Source organism: Mangifera indica, chromosome 15, assembly GCF_011075055.1.
Source record: "Mangifera indica cultivar Alphonso chromosome 15, CATAS_Mindica_2.1, whole genome shotgun sequence".
Taxonomy (NCBI): Eukaryota; Viridiplantae; Streptophyta; class Magnoliopsida; order Sapindales; family Anacardiaceae; genus Mangifera; species Mangifera indica.
The window spans coordinates 5,738,704-5,766,074 of NC_058151.1; the positions used below are offsets into that span (position 1 = coordinate 5,738,704).

The 27,371-nt window shown below is 32.2% G+C and overlaps 1 protein-coding gene and 1 non-coding gene across 2 annotated transcripts; both read left to right on the forward strand.

Moving 5' to 3' along the window:
- Positions 1-8,829: 8,829 nt before the first annotated feature.
- LOC123197865 (transcription initiation factor IIB-2-like) lies at positions 8,830-16,839 on the forward strand. The gene is made up of 7 exons (XM_044612343.1): positions 8,830-9,400; positions 9,822-9,846; positions 13,980-14,109; positions 14,202-14,341; positions 14,458-14,546; positions 16,281-16,357; positions 16,467-16,839. Exons 1-7 carry the CDS (start codon positions 9,048-9,050, stop codon positions 16,598-16,600), a joined length of 948 nt encoding a protein of 315 aa, XP_044468278.1. The 5' UTR covers positions 8,830-9,047; the 3' UTR covers positions 16,601-16,839.
- A 7,154-nt stretch (positions 16,840-23,993) lies between these two features.
- Positions 23,994-24,100, forward strand: LOC123198433. The gene has a single exon (XR_006498016.1). It is a non-coding gene; the product is annotated as a small nucleolar RNA R71 (small nucleolar RNA).
- The last annotated feature ends 3,271 nt before the right edge of the window (positions 24,101-27,371 follow it).

Sequence of the window (27,371 nt, forward strand, 5' to 3'; positions counted from 1 at the left end):
TATCATAGAAAATGTATATACATCAAATCACATGATGGAACCAACTCCCATCACAATTACAACATGAGACCAATTCCCATTCACTCTACATGATCTTTAAAACTTTTTGGAGGCATGCCTTTTGTCAAAGGATCAGCAATTCAATTCAGTGCTGATGTGTTCAATGATCACTTTATTCTCTTTTACACGTTCTTTAATGGCTAAATACTTAATGTCGATATGTTTACTTCGACTACTACTTTTATTATTTTTAGCCAAGAAAACAACAGCTGAATTGTCACAATAAATTTTTATCGGCTTAGAAATAGAATCCACAATCCTAAGCCCAGATATGAAACTCTTCAACCATACACCATGTGATGTAGCTTCAAAACAGGAAACGAACTCAGACTTCATGGTAGATGTAGCAATCAATGACTGTTTGGCACTCCTCCAAGATATGGCTCCGCTGGCGAACAAGAAAATATATTCAAATGTTGATTTTCTTGAATCAACACAGCCAACAAAATCCGAATCGGAGTAACCAACTACCTCTAAATTATCAGTCTATTTATATATAAGCATGTATTCTTTGGTCCCTTGAAGGTACTGCATCACTTTCTTTGTAGCTCTCCAGTGGTCTATACCTGGGTTACTCTGATATCTTCCTAACATCCCAACAACAAATGCAATGTCAGGTCTTGTGCAAACCTGAGCATAGATAAGACTTCTAACAGCTGAAGCATAGGGAATGTTCTGCATTTGTTCCTTTTCAAGTTCATTTTTAGGGCATTGGTTCAAATTGAACTTATCACCCTTCACAATTGGTGCTATACTTGGTGAACAATCTTTCATCTGAAATCTCTCTAAAACTTTGTTGATATAGGTTTCTTGAGATAGCCTTAGTATGTCTTGAGGTTTGTTCCTATGAATCTTAATGCCAATGACATAAGATGTCTCACCCATATATTTCATATCAAAGTTTTTAGAGAAAAATTGTTTCACCTCATAAAACAATCTTTTATCATTGGTTGCAAGTAATATATCATCCACATATAGAATAAGGAAACAAATTTTACTCCCACTGACCTTCTGGTATATACATTGATCCATGATATTCTCTTCAAAACCGAATGAAGAGACAACCTTATGGAATTTCAAATACCATTGACGAGATGCTTGTTTCAATCTATATATGGACTTCTTAAGTTTGTATACCAAATGCTCACCATCACTAGAGGAGAATCCTTCAGGTTGTTTCATATATACCTCTTCCTCTAGATCTTCATTAAGGAATGCTGTTTTCACATCCATTTAATGTAGTTCCAAGTCAAAATGGGCTACTAATGTCATTATAATACGGAAAGAATCTTTCTTAGATACAAGAGAAAAAGTCTCCGTATAATCGATTCCCTCCTTTTGAGTGAAACCCTTAGCAACAAGTCTTGTTTTATATCTTTCGATGTTACCTAATGAGTCTTTCTTTGTTTTATAGACCCATTTACACCCAATGGCCTTTGCCCCATTAGGTAACTTGACAAGATCCCAGACTCCATTACTCTTCATAGATTCCATCTCATCTTTCATAGCATTGTACCACAAAATAGATTTACTGCAATCCATTGCTTGTGAAAACGTAACAGGATCATCTTCGGCTCCTAAATTATGGTCAATTTCTTGCAAATACACTACATAATCACTGGAAATAGCTGATTTCTTCATTCTAGTTGATCTTCTTAATGTTGTAACACTATCCTCTTGTGGAGTAGAGTGTACAACTGGTGGTTCAACAATATCTGAAGGTTGTTGAACAATTTGATCTACTAGAGTATTATCAGCAACTTGTGGAACTTCATTAATTGGTTGTTCAACATCCATTTGAACTTGAGGGGTGTTATAAATTACAACCAATCTATTACTCGAAATGGGTGGTTGAGTATCTGAATGATCTTTCTCAAAAACTAAATCCTGAGATTGATCGCTCCTACTGATTAAGTCATTTTCAAAAAATTTTGCATTTCAAGATTCCACTATTCTAGTGCTATGTGATGGACAATAAATTCTATAACCCTTAGACTTGTCGGCATATCTAATGAAATAACCACTTATAGTTCTTAGGTCTAATTTCTTTTCATGTGAATTATAAACTCTTACTTCAGACGGATATCCCCAAACGCGTATATGTCGCAAACTTGGTTTCCAACCTTAAATAACTCAAATGGTGTTTTAGAAACAACCTTAGTTGGAACTCGGTTCAATATATACACTGCCGTTTTAAGAGCTTTTACCCATAGTGATTTAGGAAGTTTGAAGCTGCTAAGCATACTCCGCACCATGTCCCATAGAGTTCGATTTCTTCTTTCCGCTACACCATTTTGGTCTAGAGAACCAGACATAGTATATTGGGCAACAATCCCATTTTTTTCAAGAAACCTTGCAAATGGACTAGGTGCTTGTCCATTATGAGTGTATTTACCATAATATTCTCCACCTCTATCTGATCTCACGATTTTAATTTATTTTCCAGATTGTTTCTCTACTTCTGCCTTGAAAATCTTATAGGCATCTAATGTTTCATTCTTGTTATGGAGCATGTAGAGATACATGTATCGTGAATAATCATCAATAAATGAGATGAAGTATTTTTTACCATAAGCGTCCATATCAGGACAACAAATATCTGTATGTATGATTTCTAATATGTTTGAACTCCTCTTGGCACTTTTCTTTGACTTGTTGGTTTGTTCTCCTTTTATACAATCTACACAAGTATCAAAGTCAGTAAAATCTAAAGTATCTAGTACCCCATCATTCACTAACCTTTTAATCCTTTCTATGGAGATATGTCCCAATCTCCGATGCCACAATATAGAGGAATTTTCATTCATAACACTCATTTTAATACCAATATTACCTTGAACATGCATCAAATTAAATGGAACATTGTTTTGTAAATGAATTCGGAACAAACCATCAGACAATGTACCATTTCCCACAACTGCAGATTTATAAATCAAACCAAATGTAGTTTCATTAAATGTAAAGGAAAATCCAAAGGGTACAAGTCTTGAAACAGAAATTAAGTTTCTAGAGAAACTTGGAATATAAAAGGTTCGTTCTAAATCCAAAACAAAACTAGAATCTAAAACTAATCTACACGTTCCGACTGCTTCCACATGTGAACGCATCTTATTTCTTGAATAGATGTTTTGTTCACTGGCCATCGACTTCCTTTGGTTTAGAAAGCCCTGCAAGGTATTTGAAATATAGATTGTAGAACCAGAATCAATCCACCAAATGTTATGACAAACATCAACCATATTAGATTCATAACATACAAGTGAGATTGGATTACTTTTCTTTTCAAGCCAAGCTTTAAACTTAATGCAATCCTTTTTCACATGTCCTTTCTTTTTACAGAAAAAACATTTGGATTCCTTCTTAAATTCGGGCTGATTGAATATTTTATTCTTTCCCTTATACTTAGCTTGGTTCTTCTTCTTCTTCCATTGTGTAACCATATGTGCACTTTTATTCATTTCAATCAACAACCTTCATTCCTCTTGAACACACATGGTCAGAAGTTCATTGATTGACCATTTTTCCTTATGTGTGTTATAAGAGATTTTGAAAGGTCCGTATTGTTGTGAAAGAGAATTTAGAATGAAATGCACCAGGAAAGATTCAGACATCTCAATCTCAAGAGCCTTAAGCTGAGCCGTAATATCCCTCATTTGCATGATGTGCTCACGCGCACCTTTAACACTAGTGAGCTTCATTGATGTAAACTTTGTTATTAGAGTGCTAGCAAGTGCTTTATCTGAAGACTCAAACTGTTCATCAATAGCCTTCAATAATTGCCTGACATTATTACACTCAGGGATTGAACCACGAATACTAGCAGATATGTGTGTCTTGATGAACATCATACTCAAGCAATTAGATCGCTCCCAACGCTCATACAGGGCAATTTCATTCTGAGTGCTAGTTTCTATAGTTGTAGGTGGTTCATCCTTCCTAATAGCATAATCAATGTCCATACACCCTAATTGGAGAAGAATTCTCTCCTTCCAAATTTTATAATTGTCACTACTCAAAATAGGAACATTACATACATTATCAGATATTTTTGACCATAAGTGTCCATATCAGGATAGTAAATATCTGTATGTATGATTTCTAATATGTCTAAACTCCTTTTGGCACTTTTCTTTGACTTATTGGTTTGTTTTCCCTTTATACAATCCACACAAGTATCAAAGTCAATAAAATCTAGAGTATGTAGTACCTCATCATTCACTAATCTTTTAATTCTCTCTATAGAGATATGTCCCAATCTCTGATGCCACAACATAGAGGAATTTTTATTTATAACACTCCTTTTAATACCAACAGTACTATGAACATACATCAAATTAAATGAAACATTGTTTTGTAAATGAATTCAGAACAATCCATTAGACAATGTACCATTTTCTGCAACTGCAGATTTATAAATCAAACTAAATGCAGTTTCGTTAAATGTAAAAGAAAATCCAAAGGGTACAAGTCTTGAAACAGAAATCAAGTTTCTAGAGAAACTTGGAATATACAAAGTTCGTTCTAAATCACATACAAAACTAGAATTTAAAACTAATCTGCATGTTCTGATTGTTTTCACATGTGAATGCATCTTATTTCTCGAATAGATGCTCTGTTCACTGGCCATCGACTTCCTTTGGTTTAGAAAGCCCTACAAGGTATTTGAAATATGGATTGTAGAACTAGAATCAATCTACCAAGTGTTATGACAAACATCAACCATATTAGATTCATAACATACAAGTGAGATTGGTTACCTTTCTTTTTAAGCCAAGCTTTAAACTTAATGCAATCCTTTTTCACATGTCCTTTCTTTTTACAAAAAAACATTTACACTCCTTCTTAAATTTGGTCTGATGGAATATTTTATCCTTTCCCTTATACTTAGCTTGGTTCTTCTTTTTCTTCCTTTATGTAACCATATGTGCACTTTCACCCATTTCAATCAACAACCTTCCTTCCTCTTGTACACACATGGTCAAAAGTTCATTGATTGACCATTTTTCTTTATGTGTGTTATAAGAAATTTTGAAAGGTCCGTATTGTTGTGGAAGAGAATTCAAAATGAAATGCACAAGATAAGATTCAGACATCTCAATCTCAAGAGCCTTAAACTGAGCCACAATATCTTTCATTTGCATGATGTGCTCACGCACACCTCTAACACTGGTGAGCTTTATTGATAAAAACTTTGTCATAAGAGTGCTGACAAGTGCTTTCTCTGAAGACTCAAACTGTTCATCAATAGCCTTCAGTAATTGTCTGACATTATTACACTTAGGGATTGAACCACAAATATTAGCGGATATGCGTGTCCTGATGAACATCATACTCAAACGATTAGATCGCTCCCAACATTCATACAAGGCAATTTCAGCCTGAGTGCTAGTTTTTGTAGCTGTAGATGGTTCATCCTTCCTAATAGCATAATCAATGTCCATGCACCTTAATTGGAGAAGAATTCTCTCCTTCCAAATTTTATAATTGTCACCATTCAAAATAGGAACATCATATATATTATCAATGAAATTCACAGATTAAATAACTGCAAATAAATATTAACATAAATGCTTAAGTCACAAAATTTGAAGCAATCAAAAATTATATCATGTTCTACCAATGTATAAACATGTTGCAAATATATAAACCACATAACATAAAAATTGCCTGTGGGCTAAGTTTTTAATTTAAATAAGTTTATATACAAATATATAAATCGTATGATGAAACTACCAAATTATATTCATTTTCTTAATTTTTGTGGGTAGATTAAGAAAAATAATTTGCTATTTCATCATAATTAATCACATAAATATAATAAAAATTCCTATAGGATAAGATTTATCATATTTACAATTGATGTCATATGACTAATTATGATTCTAAAATACTCAATGTATAACTTTGATATAATCAAAGATGCTGTAACTACTTTATGATCAATCAAAATTATACTAATCATATGACATCTAATTTTATGCATATAATCCTTAAGAAATTATTTAAAGTATAATTTCATTTAAACCAAAATTATGCACAAAATTAACCATATAAACAATATTAAATTATTTAATAAACACTAAAAATTAGATAAATGAAACTTAAATTATCCCATCAGAAAATAACTTTGGCAACCACATACTATAAAAATATATTTTATTAAGGCCAAAATGTATAATATATTAAATTTACAAGCCTTCAACATCGAAAAACTGAAGTATATGGAAAGAGTGAAATCTTAATTCGGCTATATCTAAATTTAATAAATAAACCACAATGAGCATATATTGAAAAGTTGAACCCTATTGGCTTTTATTTTTCATAGCAGAGGAAGGTCACAAGTTCAAACAAACTAAAATTTTATGAAAACTAAAACTGAAATGTATAAGAAGATAAGTTGTCCCAAATTCCCAACAAAATGAAATTGGCTTGGGATCAATATCTTATGATATATAATATATATTTTATATAATATATCTTATGATATATATTTTATAATATGATATGATATAGATGAAAAATGATACATATCATAAAGTATATTATAATTAATATGATATAGCAAACGTATTGTACCGTATGATACTTATTAACGATATTAATTTATACACTTTCTAGAAAAAATGATGATGTAGTAGAAATATATATGAGAAATTTAAAATTTTTAAAAGTGTTTATGATATTTTTCAGAATGATGATATATCAATTATATTTTTTTATTATTTTATTTCCTAAAAGTTGTATTATACGATACGATACTTAATACATGATACGTAAAAATAAGTTTTTGATGTATGATTCGACTACTATGATTGAAACTGTTTCTAAGGAGTCGATGTTGATTATTTATGTGATCCTCAAACTAATGAATACAAGAGTGGAATGCCAATATAAAATTAGAATTTAGATCACAAAATAGCCCCCATTGGACCTAATGATTCTTATATATAATGATGTGTGCATAATTCACGTACATTTAGAGTCTATTCACTTGGTTTTTAGGAGAGTTTTAGTTAGGTTTTGCTAAGTTTCATTTGATTTTAGGTTTATTATATGATATTTTCTCATTATGTGTTTTATAATATGTCATAAACATACAATACCAAAAATGCCATTGTGCTCCCACAAATCTTCTTGGATACACTAGACTCAACATTGGTTTTTATGAAACTAAATTCCCGTATGGTTTTGCAACTTACACACTTTATTAGCTTGTCTCTCAAGAATGAAACTATCGGATTTTGTCGTGATACATTCTCTATAAGGTTTCTTATTGTTTTGATATCCATTTGTTAGATCTTAAAATTGTGCTATAATTTAGATATTAAAAAAGTTTATTTTTTTTTGTTAATTAGAAGTTATATGATAATTTAAAAAAATGAAATAGTAGAGACAAAATGATAATTTTATTTTTTAATATTAATTTTTTATTAATAAAGTTTGATTTTAAATGAAAAAATATTATTTATCCTAACTATTGGTGAAAAAATGTTTTAAGATCAAACGTTAACCTTAACCTTAGGTGAGAAAATGTAATTTACTCCAAGTAGTTTTATTGTTGGTGAAATCTACGTTGCGTAATGGCGTGTAAACGAAAAAATGAAAAGTAAATATAAGAATGAAAGTGTCATCCATTTTATATATATATATATATATAGATTTCCCTCCCGCTAAGCAACATGCACTGGCTGGATGATTTGGGCGGTTCATGCAGGGCTTGGCGGTGGATAATGGCCCATTGTTGCTGGATTGTGAGTAACTTAAGCTCTCCTTCATCTTAATACACGTACACTTGAGCTAATATTTTGCGCACTCTTTTATTTTTCTCTATCTTCCGTTTCAAACTCAAGTTTTATTTCCTCTTTTATTTTCAATTCTTAGTCATTTACAATTATATTGACAACATCCTTGACTTAAATTTTTAAGGCTAAAATTTAAGCCAAACTTAAAGGATGAAATGTCATTATCCTATCCAATTGATCCTAGCAAGTAGAATTGACAATTTTTAATATCATCTTTTAACATGATATGATGTAACATAAAAATAATCAGGTAGGGTTAAGCATTTTTAACCAAATTATAAGTTAGGTCAATTTGGTATTATTCAAAATTAAATCAAATCGTATTTTAGTTTAAACAAAAATAATTTGAATTAATCTAAATTGATTTGAATATTTAGAGAAATATTACTATAATAAAATTCATTATGGGTAGATTGAACAAATGTTGAAGAACAAGTATTAACCACTATTAAAATTTATTGTACCTAGTTTTATCTTTATATAATTATAACTGCTTTAATTATTAATAATTTTTTATAAAAAAATATTTTTTTTGACAATGAGAATAAAATTTGGTAATTGAAATGCTTTGCATATATGTTTTAAAACTACTTATAAACATTATATCATTTGTTTTAAATAATTTGTTAGAATAATTTAATGAAATAAATAAGAACGGTAAAAGAAAGTTAAGAGAGTAGATAATTAACGTCAATTCGGATTGTATCATAACAATTTGAATATGATTCATATTAAGTTTAGGGTTTGAAAAGTTTTAACAAAATTCTAATCAAATTAAAATTAGGTTAGGAGAACCTCAAAACCAAAATGACCCAATACGACACAAGTAGTGTTAAAAGTTCCACTTAGTTGCTGCTCCTCACACGTTTCTCTCCCAATCTCAACTTTCTGCTCCTTATATCATCACCGGTCCACGTAAAACAAACGGTTCAAAATCATAGTTGTGACAGGTCAATCACGCCGCGTTACTCCAAATTTCCAGTTATAAATAAATAAACGTGGCGTAAGTCGCTAAGATCTCGCCTCTTCTCAACCCTCTCATTACATAAGTTTCCATTGAAACAACCTTCGTTTCATTTCATCACATTTCCTTTGAAAACTGAATTAAAAATAAATAAGTAAATAAACCAAAATCTAACTGAAGGAAAGCAGATAGGAAAAGAGAAAAGATATTCAAAACGACAGATGTCGGACGCGTATTGTTCGGATTGCAAGAGGAGCACGGAGGTGGTGTTTGATCACTCTGCGGGTGATGCGGTGTGTTCCGAGTGCGGACTGGTGTTGGAATCGCACTCCATCGACGAGACGTCGGAGTGGAGGACGTTTGCAAATGAATCGGGTGATAACGACCCGGTCCGTGTCGGAGGTCCGACCAACCCGCTTTTGGCCGATGGTGGGCTTGCAACGGTTATCGCGAAACCGAATGGAGCTTCGGGCGAGTTCTTATCGTCGTCGCTTGGTCGGTGGCAGAATCGCGGGTCTAATCCGGATCGGGGTTTGATTATGGCTTTTAAAACCATTGCTACTATGTCTGATAGGTATGGATTGAGATTGCTTTTGTTTCGGATCTGTGATCGGGTTACGGATTCTGTATAGTTTGGTTGAATTTTTAATCGTTACCAGTAATCAATAGTGAAAATCAGATTATATAGAGCAGAGTTTCATTTTTTTAATCATTATTATTGTGTTCATTAAGATGGCTGAAAGTTTGGATATTTACTTTGATTTTTTCGTTTTTTCAATTACATCATCATATTCAACACGAGAATAAAATTAGGAAATAAGACCTGAAAGAAAGTTACTTTATTTCGTGCATTTTCCTTTCCAAGTGAAAAAGAAAAATGAAAGTGGACATGAACTGGGGCATTTCTTGTGTGTTTGGAAAAGGGTGATTGTGTGATTTTTTGATTGCACAATTGATGGTCCTTTCATGCTAATATAGTGAAATATGTGTTTCAGGTTGGGCCTTGTTGCAACCATTAAGGTATGCAGCTCATTCTTATGGTAGTTGGGTTATATGATTAATGGTTTGACACTCTCTCATGGGAGTAATGTGTGAGATTAATTTATGAGATTGAACTAGCTTCTTCGGCTTTAGAAATCAACTCACTACTATGAACATTACTCATAGAATGTATTATGTGATATTCGATAGACCAAATAAGGATAATTTATATGAATTTCATATGGTGAACGGAGAATATTGATATTGTCATTAGATTGACACTTGATGACTTCTTGCAGATTCTAGATGTCTTATTTTAATTAGGGTAATACAGTCTTTAGTTATTTTTGTGAGATTTCTCATGCTTCATTAAGTGACAGGATATTAGGCAAGACATTGGATTGACTCTATTAATTTTTGGGAAGCAATTGAATGATTTACATGGGAGGTCATGTTACAGGTGTATTGGAGGTTTTCCCTTAGGTGACTTATGTGTAGGATTTGAATATAAGAAGTCTCTTTTTGGCTGTTGGTGCACTATGAAGGCTAACATTATGAAGGATTTGCAATAGAGCAATGATGTGCAGCCTCTGTTAGTATCACTGCCTATCTTTTTCTTTTAGACAAAACTTAAAGTAACAAGTTGCCTTTTAATACTTGCAAATTTTGGAAATAATTTTGGCTAATAAGTTATTTTGGCTTATTCAAAAGGTTAGTTTCTGTTGATAAATTATTTTGACTTGTTTAAATGGATAGTAATTAGTGTGAGCTTTTATAAGCATCTGCCTGCAAAATCCAACCAAACGGAACAAGCAAGCCAAGAGGGCATGGATGATTATGAATATTTTGGTCGTTTATTTACTCCCTTTTCACACTTACTGCTACTATCAGAATTGTATGGATATAACAAAAGATTGACAATTGGATAATCCCTACAATTCAGGAGCTGGTGGCCTCCCTGCTACCTAGCCACAAACACTTAATCCAAATTCCTTTTTCTGCATTCTATTTCCCCATATATTATTCTCCTCTAAACTTTTTCCTATTTTCACTTCGCTACTGCCTCGTAGCCTCTTTACCTTTATCAAGCCTCTCCCCAAAAGCCATTACAGCCCTTAGCATTGCTTCTCTTCCATCTCCTCTAATAGGATTGATGCAATTGAAATCATAATTAGAGATTATGAGAAGATTATGATAGGATTAGGAAATAATGGAATTGAAATCATAATTAAATATTATGATAACATTAAGATTGAATTAGTTTGAGAGAATCAAGGAATGTAATAAGTTTGAATTCGGATAAGATTATAGGATATGAGAGAATAAAAGGGCCAGCAGCAACAGGAGGAATAAAGAGGAGAAGCAAAATATTGTCTTTTAGGCATCTTAGGTTGCGGGCAGCCTCTTTGGGCTGATTGGGAGGTCTTTGGTGCCTTGATTGGCCGGAAATGGGAGACCCTAACTCCTCAAATTGTCGGCTCATCCTGTGTGACCCCCTTTATCAATGAAAAGTGTTTCCATTCTCTTTATTGTTTGTGTTATTACTGTTTTTTGGTAGAATAGTTGCTGGAATTCTATCATCCTCACATTCACCTTGACAGGCCTATCAAAATCATATATGAACATAACCTTTATAAAATAAATAGTTGTTACTCTATAAGCCTTTTACCCTTTATGCTGTTAATCTTCCAATGGGTCCACTGGTAAATACTCTTTCTATAAACGAAAACTCTGTCCTGTAACGAAATCTCTGCATCTGATGATACGCTTGTTTCTCTACATTTTTCATTTTCTCATAGCTGAATCATCAAAAGTATGACTTTAAAAGTTTATTAGGTATGAACTTCTAGCTGAATCATTTATGTTAGTTGGTGAAGTGATGATTAAACTGAAGTGTAAGCAGCCATTGATGTTCGTCATGATATAGCTTACCATAGATTTAAGCAAATAGCCGTTGAGACTTGCTATGTTTTGTTATGCTATCTGAATGATTTTCTGTGAGAGTGTGACTTGAAATTCTTGTTTGGTCTTGTTCTGTGCTGCAAAGTAATTTATAGGTAATACATTACGATCTTTGGATCTGAAGATTCTTGCAAATTATTTGGTAACTAGGGTAACATGTGTTCATATCATTGTCGTTATATTTTCAAATTCATTTCTTTGTTTGGTGTTGAAGGGTGTTAGCAATTAATGAAAGAAAGAGTTAACTTAAAATTTGAAGAATAGAATTAAGAGTCTATATAGTAAGGGATTGGTAAAGTAATTTTGCCTCTCTCTTTCTCACTCTCTCTCTCTCCCTTGGTATACATACACACACACATAAAATTAGTAAAAGTTCAGTAAAAAAAAATTACCAGCAGAGGGGAAACAAATCTGTGCTTTTATTTGTTGAGGGAAATGATCCCTGCATTATACAAAATACCTCACAACCATCTCAATTGAGATTAATTAAGAAAAATGTATGTGAAAATTCCTGGCAACTAAAGCTCCAAATGAAGAAATAAGTGAACTATGTCCTTTATATTGCTGCCGTTTGACTCTTTTCTTAGCACGAGTCTATTTGTTTAAGTCAAGCCATGTTGAAACAAAACATTGTCAAAAATTCAGTTTTTAAAAATAGGCGTGGAAAGTATTTTTGGAGTTATATGACCTCATCCCTTGGAATAGTTGGATGCTTATTTTCTATAGAAAAAGGAGGCTAATCATTATACTTATCCCCCTCAATTGTTTGTTTATCTTACCATGTTTCTTCTCTCTCCATTATATTTGCTTTCTGTATTCGATACCTGTTATTTTCTCATCTTCTATCTTTATTCTTGTCTTTTTTCCTCCTATTTCTCGTTTTCAGTTATCTCTTATGTTTATAATTCTCTTCTCCTACTTTTTATTATCAATTCTTGTTCTTATCTTTCTCCTACTATTGTTCTTTTTAGGATTTCTATTTTTCTCTTGCTCTTTTTAATCCTACCATTTCCTTTCATGTTGGTTTCTGCTTCCTGACCAACATCTAAGCTAAATACTAATGACAGAATCTTATAGGAGTATTTTTATTTTTTTCTTTGGTTGGTTTCGTCAGTATCTCTGTTCAGCTATGTGTCACAAACTGTTATACATCAGTTCAGGTTTAACTGTAATGGAAACTTCAATTTTAGAATATTATAGTTAAAAAAAAAAATATTATACTTCTGTCTCCTGCTGGACATATGTTACTTATGCACTTAACTTGGTTCTCATGGTGCGCCTGTGAATTCTGTTATTGTAATGGTGTGACAGTAGATTTTTTTTTTTTTTTTGTTAATTGGGGAATCCCATCCGGTTTGGTTGAATGGATAAATCTCGGGCATAGTGAATGGATCTATAACCACTGAACCGTGAAAGTTAGGGTTTCACAAGTGTGACAAAGACTCAAACCCAAACCTTTCTCCTAGAAGCTCTAATGCTCCACTAGTTTTATTAACTTTTCTGGGGTCTAACACTAGAAAATTTTTCTTGCAGAGTGTACTGGACATTTTCATGTAGTTATATCAACCTTTTTATTCATTTATTGTGAAGTCAAACTAAGTGTGCATGGAGTTGGAATGTGGTCCAATATGGTTTAGACTTTAGTGCTAGCTCATATGCTTACAAAATCTGAACCTTCAAGGGATTAGTGCAATATCTTTTAGAGCAATGAAATTTATCCATTTGAACTTTTGATAACATTAGAGAAATATATTTGACATTTTTGTGGACCTGCATTCTTCAATTTTCGAGGATGTGGAAATGTAGTTTTGGTTTGTTAATTTACTATACTTTTAGGAACTATGGAGAATTCAAATGGCAGTTGAGAAAGTGAAAATATATCAATGGGTAAGAGGAATGGTTAAATGGAGAACCCTGGTAAACTTTGTAGGATGCCTACTTTCTTTTTGCTTTGTTTCTGGGTGTTTGGGGGTCTCTGCAAATTGTCTTAAAATTCAAATGACACAAATGATGTTTGATGGATCAAAATATGAATAAATTGATGTAATGATGATTTTAAATCAATAATGATGATTGCATAATTAACTTAATGCGTATGATCAAACTGTTCCTTTAATGGATTTTTGTTATTCAATTTTTGTTTTTCAGCTTTAGTGTGCAGCACATAGTTTTTGGTTGTCACTGATGCTTTGTTTCTGATTGTCTTAAAGGATCGGGCAAATGAGATATATAAGAAGGTGGAAGATCAAAAATCTAGTAGAGGAAGAAATCAGGATGCATTATTGGCTGCTTGCCTGTACATTGCTTGTCGACAAGAAGACAAGCCACGCACTGTTAAGGGTACAGCCTAAGATTCTCTTAACATATGGATCCTTCCTCATTTATCTTTCCCTTTGTGTATGAGCTTCCCTGAACCTGTGGATTTCAACTAGAAATATGCTCTGTCGCCAATGGAGCTACAAAGAAGGAAATTGGCCGAGCAAAAGAATACATTGTCAAACAGCTGAAGCCAGAGGCTGGTCAGTCAGTGGAGATGGCTCAGATGGGAACTATACATGCTGGGGACTTCATGGTGGGAGTTTATTCTCTGTCCTGATATATAATAACATTTCATTTTATTGGATATTTGTTGGTTTTTTATCAATATTTATATTGGACACTGATTCCAACCTTTTTATGAACGTTTAGAGGCGCTTTTGTTCCAATCTTGGTATGAATAATCAAGCAGTAAAAGCTGCCCAAGAAGCTGTTCAGAAGTCGGAGGAGTTTGATATAAGGTCATTATAATTTCTCACTTTCATCATTATAGATTTCGCATGGTTGTTAATGTTCTTTACATATATTAATTTACATTAAAGTTGAATGTTCTTTCTGAACTTCAGATGGTTTTTTATTTGGTGGGGACAACTGAATGTAAAACAAGCCTAATTTATGTCACTAGATTCCTAATATCAGAGTTCATGCTCCTAATTTGCTCTGGACTATTGTTAAAGTACTAGGTTTTGACCTGCAGAGATGGGACAAATCCTGTGGTTACCATCAGGACTCCTTGGGAAGGGCTAAAACATTGTACCAAGGCCACTTAAAATAAATGTTTATTATAAAGGCGAGTCAAATACTTTTTAGGAGTACTTCTTAGAAATAAATACATTTTCAGTAAAACAAGCGAGCTTTTAAAATTTAATTTAAGGTTATTATTCATTAAGCTATTAATTTGTTTCAAACTTCTAACTAGTAACTAGTGAAAAAATTTATTAGAAATAAATATAAAAAAGGGGAAAAATTCATAAGTGCATGAAGTATTGTGTTCGTACATGTTTAGTTTAACCATTTTAACAGATATGATCATACCGGTGTAGAGCAGGCTAGTCTATACTGTAGTGAGAGTAGTACTATATTGTTCAAAGTCCTATATTGCAGGAGACAAATAACAGAATTCAGGACAGATATGTGCTGTATGCAGCCCCTTTTTTAATTGAAACCAATGGAGTTCACGTGAATAGAAATTTCTTTGGTGTTGTGTAATTCATCTAGAACAATGATAGAAAGAAAGAAGGTTGACCAATCCTTCTTATTTTTTATACATTAATTCTTGTAAAATATCTTGCCCTGTTGCTGTGGGATATCATATTTGAGCATCAACATGTTTTATTTTAGGTTCTTTGAGCCCTAAAACCTGGTTTGTAAATAAGGGCTCAACAATAGCTAATACAATGACTGTCTGCAACCAAAATGTTTCTAATTACCAAAATTATAGAGTTGAATCAGGTCTGTGGCATTTCCAATAAGATGTAGAGTTCTGAGTCTCCTCATGGGCATCTACCTGACAAAAGGCTGTTGTTTGTGTTTCCCAATAATTGTACGGTTTGAAGGGGCTTTAGTTTTGAACTCGGGTTTGCAAAGAGAGTTCAAAAGATTTCTGAAAAAGGACATGATTTTTTAATTCATTAATAGCCTAAAAGCTAAAGTTAATAAGAACTCCAAAATAATATATAAGCTCTTATAATTTGAGATAAATACTCTCTTTCCCATTTTATTATCACACATATTCTCATTTAACTTAGGTAACTAGAATTTCGCTTGTTATGTATCTTCCCATGAGAGTTTTTAGTGATGCTTACCTTGTGAGCAGGATGTCGGGAATTTGCCTTTTGTGTGCTCTTGAATGGTGGGCATGAATTTCTTGAGTCATTGTGATAGTGAACATCCTATGGAATGGCTGGAGTTAAGTTCATGAATGGTAGTAGATGCACTGGAAAGCAATATTTCATGTGCTTGTTGTCATAAGTGGGTCATGGTATGTCGTGGCATACCGAAATTAACAAGGGACTGACATAGCTTCCTGTGCATCAGTGTTTTTGAGCAGATTTAAGCTGCCATGCCATTCAGTAAATTGTATACATTTCAATTAGAGCAGAGGCTTACATATAGCTTATGTTTTTTGCTTTAGAATCCATTCTATACTTTTAGCTATCTCGCTTTGCCTCTTAAGTTGTTTATAACTTTTGCAGGAGGAGCCCTATATCAATTGCAGCTGCTGTTATTTATATTATAACTCAGCTTTCAGATGACAAGAAGCTGCTCCGGGGTTCGATACATCTTCATCTTATTTATGTACTTGATACCATCTTCATGAACATATTTAATGTTCTAACCCTGAATTTGTTTTTGCTTTCAATGGACTTGGATAAATCCAGATATTTCACTTGCTACTGGAGTTGCAGAAGGGACAATAAGAAATTCATACAAAGATCTCTATGCCCATGTCTCAAAAATAATACCAAATTGGTATGCCAAGGAGGAGGATCTTAAAAACCTTTGCAGTCCATAAAATGCAGAGCATACAAAAAAGGTGAAACCAAGAGCTTCAAGCTTAATTGTTTTTTTAATTTTTTTTTAATACCTTAGATGGGAAAAAGGAAAAAGAGCTACTCGTAATTTATTTATTTTAGTGTATGTTTGAACAAGGTAACTATTAACCTGGAGCTTTCATCAAGTCAATCCTTGAATTTGACGTGATTTACTGTCTAACATTACGGTGGAATTAAGACTATGTTCTATATTGATTGAGTTTCAGTGTCTCAAAAACAGTAAGACAGGATCTTCCTTGTTCCAACTAAGTGGAAGGTCCCATAAGCTAATTTGTATTGCTGAACTGTGGTTGCACTTTTCTTGTTAGAGGGAGGGATTTAAAGTAGGGTTTGCAAAATAGTAGTAATGGTCTGACACATTTTAAGACAAGATGAAGCAGTTGTAACTAAAATGGTCATTGTATGGAAACTAGAAACTGTCAAAAATTTTGCTGAGAGACTTTTAACATTTTTTCATTAACAACCTCAAAATTATTAAATTGAATTTTGCTACTATTTATATACGAGGATTGCTTGATAATCCATATGAAACCTTGATCTTAACCAGATACAAATAGCAAGCACACACATTAGGCTTTCCTTCTCACCGTTGACTCGCTGGCTCCTCACTTCAAACTTTCACTACCGACAAAATTCTTGATAGAAATCAAAACCGAAAGCCAATTAAAATGTTGTCACCTACTGAACAAAACAGAGAAGGGAAAACGGGTTTTGTTTAATTGCCATAACCAGTAAGAAGTTTGGCCTCCCGCATAGGTGTAAATAAAATTATGTGTCTCTAGTTATGAGTTTTTAATTAGATCTCTAGAATATATGTTATTATGTGATTAGTGATTGTGAATTAAAGATAAATAAATAAAACTATGTGTACTCATTTTGGGTATATAAATGTGTACATATTTATATATTACATCATATAATTTAATGATTTTAATTTAAAAATAAGATAGTACATAATCATGTGATAACACATAAAAGTATGTACATAATCGTATGCCAAAAGTGGGCATATATTATATTATTTAAGATAAAATAATATTCAATCATATGATGATATATTATATAAACATTCAATTGAATATTCAAAATTAAGTGTACATAATATTACTTTAAAAAATTATCTCCTACTATAGAGAATTAGTAGATAATGAAATATGCTAAATTAACCGAGATAAAAAAGTATAAGAAAGAATGATTCAACAATTATATGAGGTTTCTCTCGATACAATTCATAGTGCATGAGCTTTTCAACAAATGGAGGTTGAAGGCAAAGTGGGAACACATCATTTTACACTTTTGGCAGACTCTTGAAGCACTTTTTTATGTTGTCAGTCCTCCTCAGTCAAATTCTCCTTGACGATTATTAGAGAATAGCCAATGAATGCTACTCTAGCCCACAACTTAGAAAGGAAACCTACAATAGGATACAATCTCCTCTAAAAGCTATAAACAGGTTATAATGGTCCATATCCTTCATGAGTCCCAAAGTTTGTCTCACATTAAATAGTAGTTTCCTATTTTTAGTGAATGACTCCTCCCATTTTCCTTGATTATAATTAAATTGCAACTATACTTCTACCACATTTATATTACAATGGTGTCAATCAAGATATCAACTTTTGAACTACATAAGATAGTTTAACCTTCACTAGCATTATAATCTTGGTTTCCATACTTTGATAATAGCATTATTGTGGATGAAGACTCTAGGTGTTTTTGACCAAACAACATTACAAATTGAGACTCTTCAATTTCTCTTATGTGTCGTGTCAGTAAGAGAGGACATTATATGGGTTGCTAAATCGAGTAAGCTTATTGGAGTTAATACAAGCAAGGAGTGGGAAAAGAATCATCATGACATACCAAATACCATACTACCTTGCCTTTTGCTCTATGTTATCGAAAGGCAAAACCTAATCAATAGTTTGACAAGTTCCTCAAAATATTCAAACAAATTCACTTGAACGTGCCATTCATGGAAGCAATCGCTTAGATGCTTGCATATGCAAAGTTTCTAAAAGACATCATTTCGAGCAAGAGGAAGCTCGAAGAATTTGAAGCTGTTGCATTGTCAGAGGAATGTAGTGCAATACTTTAGAATATATTTCCACCAGAGTTAGAAGATCATAAGAGTTTCTCAATTCCTTATATTGTAGGGAGTGAATCATTTATATGACATTATGCAATCTTGGAACTAGTATTAGTCTAATGCCATCCTTTATTTGCTAGAGACTCGATATAGAAGAACTCAAGCCAACCACAGTTATGTTGTAACTGGCAGATAGATCGATCAAGTATCTAAGTGGCATGTTAGAAAATGTTCCAATATAAGGTATCAGGTTCTTTGTTCAGATCAACTTTTCAATATTTGAGATGGAAGAAAAGGCTTATGATCCTCTAATCCTTAGATGACCATTTTTGGCAATAGGTGGAGTAATTATTGACATAAAGAATTGGAAGTTAAAATTTGAAATCAGAGAAGAAAAGGTTGATTTTAATGTTTTCAATTGACTAAACAACCCTCTTGTGTAAATTCATGTCACCAGATGGATATCACTGGGAAAATGCATGAAGGAGATATTTAAAGAAAAATACCCAGATGATCCACCAGAAACATGCTTAGCTCATGATGGGACCACAAAACATGAGAACATGGAAATAACAACCTATATGTAACACTTGGAAACAAGTAGGCCAAAGGAACTCGTATTAAGAAATAAATACAAGGAGATACAGAAGGATATGGATATAAAGACAAACATATTTCAACTCTCAATAGAACATGCACCTAAGGTAAACCTTAAACCCTTACCTGCCTTTTTGAGAAACACATTTCTAGAACTTGATTCCACGAATGTAGATCTTAACATTGAATAGGAAGAAAAATTACTACATGAATTACACGTATAAAGAAAAATCATAAGATACAACATACATGACTTTAAAGGTAGCAACCCTTTTATATGCATGAATCACATACACATGTTAGATGGCCACAAGGCCACAATAGAACATCAAAGGAAGCTTAACCTTAACATGAAAGAGGTAGTACATAATGAAGTCATTAAGTTGCTCGATGTAGGGATCATATATCCTATATCTAACAACAATGAGGTGAGCTCGGTACATGTAGTTCATTAGAAAAGGGGGATGATTGAAGTGAAAAATGAAAATAATGACCTAATAGCTACTAGGATAGTGACAAGTTGGCACATGTGCGTTGACTATAAGAATTGAATAGTGTTACTAGGAAGAATCATTTTTCTTTACCCTGCATTGATAAGGTTTTAGAGAGACAAGCTACTACTCATATTTGTGTTACTTTGATGGATGTTCAGGGTTTTTCCAAATCCTCATCCACAAGGAGAATCAGGAAAAGACTAACTTCACATGCCTAAATGGTATATTCACATATAGAATGATGTCTTTTGGTCTTATTAATACACCTACCACGTTTCAATGATGCATGATGACAATATTTTTTTATTTTGTTGAATATATAATTGAAGTTTTCATAGATGATTTTTTAGTTTATGACAATATATTTGATAGTTGTTTGGCTAACCTTTCTAAAGCCTATAAAGATGTGAGGAAGTAAATCTTGTACTCAAATATAAGAAATGTCATTTCATGGTTAAAGAAGGGATTGTATTAAGACACATGATATCTAAGCGAGGGATCAAGGTAGATAAGGCTAAGATAGATGTAACTGAAAAAATCCCTCTATCGACAAATGTGAACAGAGTAAAGAGCATTCTTGGACACACTAACTTTTACTACATATTCATCAAAGATTTCTCAAAAATAGCGAAGCCACTATCTAATATCTTTGCTAAGGATGCGCCATTTGACTTCAATACTAACTATGTTACTACTTTCCTAGGTTGAATAAAGCACTAGTCTCGACTAGAACTCATTGTGTGAGATAATGTGATGTAAGTGATTATGTCATAAGAGTTATTCTAGGACAAGGAAACGATGAGAAGGCTTATGCAATCTTTTATGCGAGCCATACATTAGATGAAGCATAGATAAACTATGCGACTAAATAAAAAAAGCTAGTAGTAGTGGTGTTCACATTTAATAGGTTCTGGTTGTACTCGGTAGGATCCAAAGTAATGGTATATACAAATCATACAACCATCAAGTACTTGTTTGGTAAGAAGGATGCAAAGCCACGCCGATACAATGGATACTCCTTTTATAAGAATTAGATCTAGAAATACAAGACAAGAAAGGGACAATAAATTTAGTTACAAATCACTTGTCATGATTAAAAAGAAATAAGTGTGGGAGAACTAACAAAGAATTGCCTATTGATGATGCTTTCCCTAATAAGTAGCTAATGTAAGTATCCAATTTTAAATTAAATGTATATTCAAAATAGACAATTTAGTGATGTTTTCTTTTAGAGGGTGGTATTTTTAGAGGGGGTGTTATACAAAATCTCCTTATTCGGCTAATGTGGCAATGATACACGGGTATGACCTCATTCTACACTATCGTGTGTTATTGAAAACTCACACTTTGACTTTCGATTCATATTGACTCATGCATATATTAAACAAACTCACACATAAAGACTATTTTGCCCTCAAGATGTACTATGGGTGTTACATTTAGTATAAATTAAACACTTTCCTATAATTTTAAACTGTTGTTAAACATCTTTGAGTAGAAAAATATGTTCTTTCTCTTCCCTTGCTCAAAAGCATGCAATGCATTCAATTTTCAACATGATCTAGCGTTCATATGTCTCTGACAATTTCACCATCATCCTGTGGTCTTTTGGTGTCTTTGTATGGGTGAGTAGGAGCCTCGTTACTTTGCGAGGAGATGAAGAACCATTCAGTTTGGAATTCACATTAGTAGGGTCTTTAAGCAATGATATGTTTCATAACCAATGTATTTTATGTATATTTTGATTCAAAACTCTTATGTTCACTTAAAAAGTATCTTGAAATTATAATTTTCAGCCCATATTTTGTTGTATATATTTTAGGGCTTTAAAGATTCTTTCATTTGAGATATTACTATGTCTACTTTTACCTTTTTCTTTCTTTCCTTCATTTTTCCCACTTCTGATTGTTGAATATTTTTTCATGATTAGAAAAGTTGTTATAACCACCACAATTATAATTTTGACCTCGACTACATCTATAGCCAGGACTGCAACTACAAACTCTTCCTCACCTAACATTACTGGAGATTATTGCATTCACTTCAGAGAATGAATTAAAACACATTGGATGAGTATTATGATTTTTTATTGATGGTTTGTTGTATTTTTTTCAACCACATAAAGACGTGATTATTTAAAAGTATTTCTTAAAATCTTTCTCTCAAAATTGCTATTGTAGGAGCAAATTCCAAGCAACACAGATGATGTGTCATTTTGTGATTAGATGATTTTAAATTAAAAATAAAGTAACACCCAATTGTATGGTGACATATCATTTGTGTACTCAAATTGTGTATAAAAAATGTGATACACATAGTATTGCTTTTGGAGGAAAATATCATTACCTAAGAATTGGAATAGATCGACAAAAAGAAGATACTGACTTCAATTATGGAGTTATATCATTTGTATGATCTAATACTACATTCAAAAACTTAATGAGGGTGTCATGAATCGCCACATTAATGTCAATTTGTGATACTATTAAAAGATTAAATTTTCATCTGAAAATTTTTATGAACTAGTAATACCAGTTTAGTTAGCACTATTATGACACAAATTTAAAGAAAGATCGTAGAAGCAAAAATCAGGGCATAGGTATCAACATGTTAGAGTAATTTATGTAGTGATCAATTTGGTTTCAAACATGTTATAAGAACAAAATTCAGCTACATAGCCCGCTATTATCTTTTTTTCTCTTTTTGGGTGGTTAGAGGTATAAGAAGAGATGCATTTATTCATATTTTTATTAAATAATACTAGTTATAGAAAAGACATACATTCCAAAAATGACTTATTCCTTGCATAATTGTGTTGTCTATAAATCCAACTAGTCAAAATAAATTGGATACTTAGGCTGCTTGTTAAGAGAAAAGAGTCCCCAATGTTTCTCCAATTCTGGATTCTTGATATTTTCCTTAAACATAAGCTTAGGTAGTAGCTTATTTTGCAAGATGGCACTAGACTCCTCTAAAAGAGCTACCATTTCAAACTCTTCAAGTCTTCTTTTATGTAAGAGGATATCTTTGAGAAATCTGGCATATGCTAGCATTTAAGTAATAACCTCTATAAAAGGAACATCGAGATGTATCTGTTTAAAGACTTCCAAAAAATTTCTAAATTGTTGATCAAACTTTGTCTTTTGGAATCTTTGAGGAAAAGACAAGGCTGTAACATAGCTTTTGGAAGGGACTTTCTTCTCTGGAGCTTATTGAACACTTTTATTAACCTTTTTCCTTAATAAATCTTCCTTACCCAACTTTTCAACTTCCTTTTGCTACCCTTCTCATCAACCTCATTCTCAACCTTGTCTACAAATTCACCCAATTATTTGCCACTATTGGTAACAATTACATTACAATGTTCTATTGGGTTTTAAAGTTGGTTGGGCAACTTTCCTATTTCTCTAGAATTAGAAATGCTTACTTGTTGAGTCAATTGTACCTCAAACATCCTATTATGTATGACTTATTGATCAACCTTGATAATGAGTTTTCTAATAGCTTCATCTTCGGCATTGGCTTTTTGTTTTTGAACAAAGATAAAATTCTCTATTGCCAATTCCAAATTTGATTTTTGCTCTTGAGAGGGTTGAGAGTGGTGTAAAGGTTATAGGTTAGTATTTCTAGCTTGGAATCCTACAGGTGGCTACCTAAAATTCTAGTTTGGGTTAGAAGTATTGGCTTGGTTTGACCATGTGAAGTTTAGGTGGTTCCTCTAACTTGGGTTGAGAAAATTTGCTTGTGGTTGAGAATTTGCTTGGTTTTACCCTATCCCCTTTAGTTGTAGTTGAGAAATTTGCTTGCTTATTTAAAGGCTTTGGTGTATAATGGGTACCCAATTGACATTCATAGCTCACATGATCTCTTCCACACATCTTACAATTAGAAGTACTTATAACTTTTATATCTAACCTTTTTAATTTCTTTGCCAATGCATTCAACTTAACATTTAGCATGATAATTTCATCTACCTAATGTACTTCCAAATGTCTTTTATGACTAGCTTTATCATTAGACCATTGACAACTGTTGGAAGTCATTTCTTCGATCAAGTGCAAAATTGTATCAGATATTTTACCTATTAGTGACCTGTTGGCGGTCACATCTAAAGTACTTTTCAACAAGTAAGAAAGACCATTGGAGAAAGTTTGAACAACTAACCAATCAAGTAAACCATAATAGGGACACTGTCTTTGTAAATCCTTAAACCTCTCTTATGCTTCATATAAAGACTCGTCATCCTTTTGGAAAAAAGTGACAATTTTATTTTTCAATTTAACAGTTTTACCACGTAGGAAATATTTTGCAAGAAAAGTTAGAGAAAGTGTCTGCCAGGTAATAAATGTACCAAGTGCCCTAGAATCCAACCAAGTAGTTGCCCTATCCTTAAATGAAAATGGAAATAGCCTCAATTTAATTGCATCTTTAGGAATCCCATTCATCTTAAAGGTGTCAAATATTTAAGAGAAACATAACAAGTGGACATGTGGATCTTTATTTGCTAACCTTTCAAACTGATTTTGTAGTACTATATGAACAGTAGAAGGTTTGATCTCAAAATTGATGGCATTCACAGAAGGCCTTACAACACTATATTAACCATCATAAGTAGTGGGTACAACATATTCACGAAGAGTTTGCTGATTGTTGTTGTCTTTTATGGCTACCTTTGGTCTCACTGGTCGTTCTATTCTATGTTCTTTAAAAGTTCTCTTGATTTCTGGCCAAAATCCAATAATAATAGTTTTGAGATTTGGTCGTAAACTAATAAAGGACATACAAGAAAAAAAACAAAAACAATAAGAAATCAAATAAAACAAAGGTAAAATGACATAAAACTCTAGTCTAGTCAAACAACAAATTATACTAATATCAACAAAGTATCAATCCACAACAACCACGCTAAAAACTTAATCAAATAATATAGAAAGATGTTGGTCCCACAGAGATTGATTGTCGAATATTAGTTCGTTTTGTAATTTAAATTAGTTAGAGAATTGAATGCTAAATAAGGGAAATTGAATTAAAATTAATTGAAATGTGAACTAACAAGCTAAAATTAATAAAAGAAATAAACATCCAACAAATTAAAAGTGAAATACCAATACAGAGAAGCCTAGGGTTTATGATTTCATTATGGATTACTCAAAAATCAGTAACAAATCCAATTAAAATCAATGGTAAAATGAATTGTTGATGGTTGATTATTTTATTTTACTCAATTCTTCTCTCAAGATTAATTACATGTGTTCACATTAAATGTTTACCTACTTTCATGGTACGATGTTAATCAAAACTCATTAATTTCTATGACAATCAATTTACCTACAAAAGATTTATATTTATCTCTAATTAAAACCCTAGGTTTAGTAAAGACATGAACTAATTAAGTATGTATTTCTCAATATCATACTTTAATCTACAAAAAAGTAGATATTAGGCCCTTATACAAAACAAGAAACTAAAAACACAATTAATAAATCAAACATTCATCAGCATTAATCAATAATCAAAATCCATTACATAATCTTTGAGAATTTATAGATTCCTTATAAACCTTGGCAAAGGAAATTAGCTATTCATTTCAATAAAGTTCAAACTACAAAATAAAGTTGAAGAGAGAGACATTTTAAATCAGTAAAAGAAGATAATAAGAGAGATAAGAAAAACTCTAAAGTCTTCAAATCTTGATTTTCTTGGGTCTTCTTTCTGTAATCTTGAATCTTCATTTGTCTACTTGTTTTTTGAAGCTTTTTCTCTCCAAAAATCCTTTGGGTTACTGTATTTTGGTGATCAGGAAGTGGAGAAGACATAACTTTCTTTTTATATGTTACCACTTAACCTTATTTTCCGTTTTTCAAATATTATTTACACCCAATAATTATGACAATTATGGCCATAAGACTATCTATAATTGACCTCTGCCTCTTTATATAAAGTCTGCTTATTTACTTCTTTAAGCTTCCACTATTGCTTCAAAAAGGCTTGAATATCTCCAAAACATCTAAAAATATAATTAAAACTGCAAAATAAGATCAAATCATCAAAAATAAATAAAAATTAAAGAATTTGACAAATTAAACTAAAATTCACTTTAAAATATATGTATTTCATACATACATCATTCTTTTGGTGTGGCCCCCAATGCTTGAAATGCCAATTTTCTTGCTCGCCATGTTTATGCATATAATATATCAATTTTATATCGGTCGATGATGTCCATAATGATTTCCTTAGGCCAATACACACAATCAACCAATATAAATATTATCCTCAAAATTTGGCCTAAAGCTGAAACCCCAGCTTGCCTATGATATAACATTATTTGATCTGTCAAATATGTCTGCTGGTTATCGAAACGATGTAGTTCAAAACTGTCATTGTCTCCCACCCTATTTGCCCATGCACACCAATTACATTGCTCATGACAACATTTAACCTCTCATCTAATTGTGTTTGACTTACGTATCCTAAACTGATATCCTTTCTTAAGAACATCTTAGGTTACTGCATCAATAACATGTTGTTTACATGAGAATAATTTACCAATTTTTAAAGAATCACCATCTTTTTACACTCCTTAACTTATGGATATGGATATGGATGTGGAAGGCTGGTCAGGAAATTTGGGTAACTAATGAAATGTGTTAATATGAACATTCTCGACATCAGGAATTGCATACGGGAAACCATCATAGTTAACATATGTCTTCTCCTCGAACTCTAATTCCTCGATGGGAATATCATGCATAACCTTCACATCAAATTCAGTCCAATTTGGAAAATTTTCTTCATTGTCACGAACAAATTCTTCTGCACTATACAATATATCAACCTAAACATCATTTAAATATACAAAGTCTTCTTCAGAAAATTTTTATTTTGGATTTATATCGATATTTTGAACCCCTCTTAAACCAATCTCATGATCTTATGGATAACTATTCTGCTCACCTCCTTGTAAACCCTCATATGCCTGTTGAACATCATAACCATTGTTATGAAGTGTAGTTTTTATAAAAACTGGAATACATTCTTTAAAGAGGTTAGACAGACTATTAAAAATCTCAACGTCTTTATTATTTGAGATTTCAACAAGGATGTTGTCGTTAAAATTTCTTGGTTTCATGCTTATCTGAATGTTGTTTACTCTTCAATCTATGTTATACTTTTCGCTCACCATTTGGATATCCTCTCGAATGTCGTGTGCTCTGAAATTTTAATGAATTTTCTATTACCTCTAACATATTTTATTATGTTGCCATTTTTTTTTATCCATTCCTCCCTGTATCGAATTGAAGCATATCCCACCATTTAGATCGATCCTACAATGACCAATATTGATAACAAAATTTATTTGAAAATAACATAAGAAAGTGTACAAATATAATCAACATGAATAACATGACTAAAAATACTATTTAAATATTTGAGTTACATTATTTTAAGAAGTTTAAGTTTCATGATTTCATTTCTATTGCACGATTACACCTATTTTATAATTCTACTACATATTGTAACTGTTAATATGTTCTAAATAATTTGGTA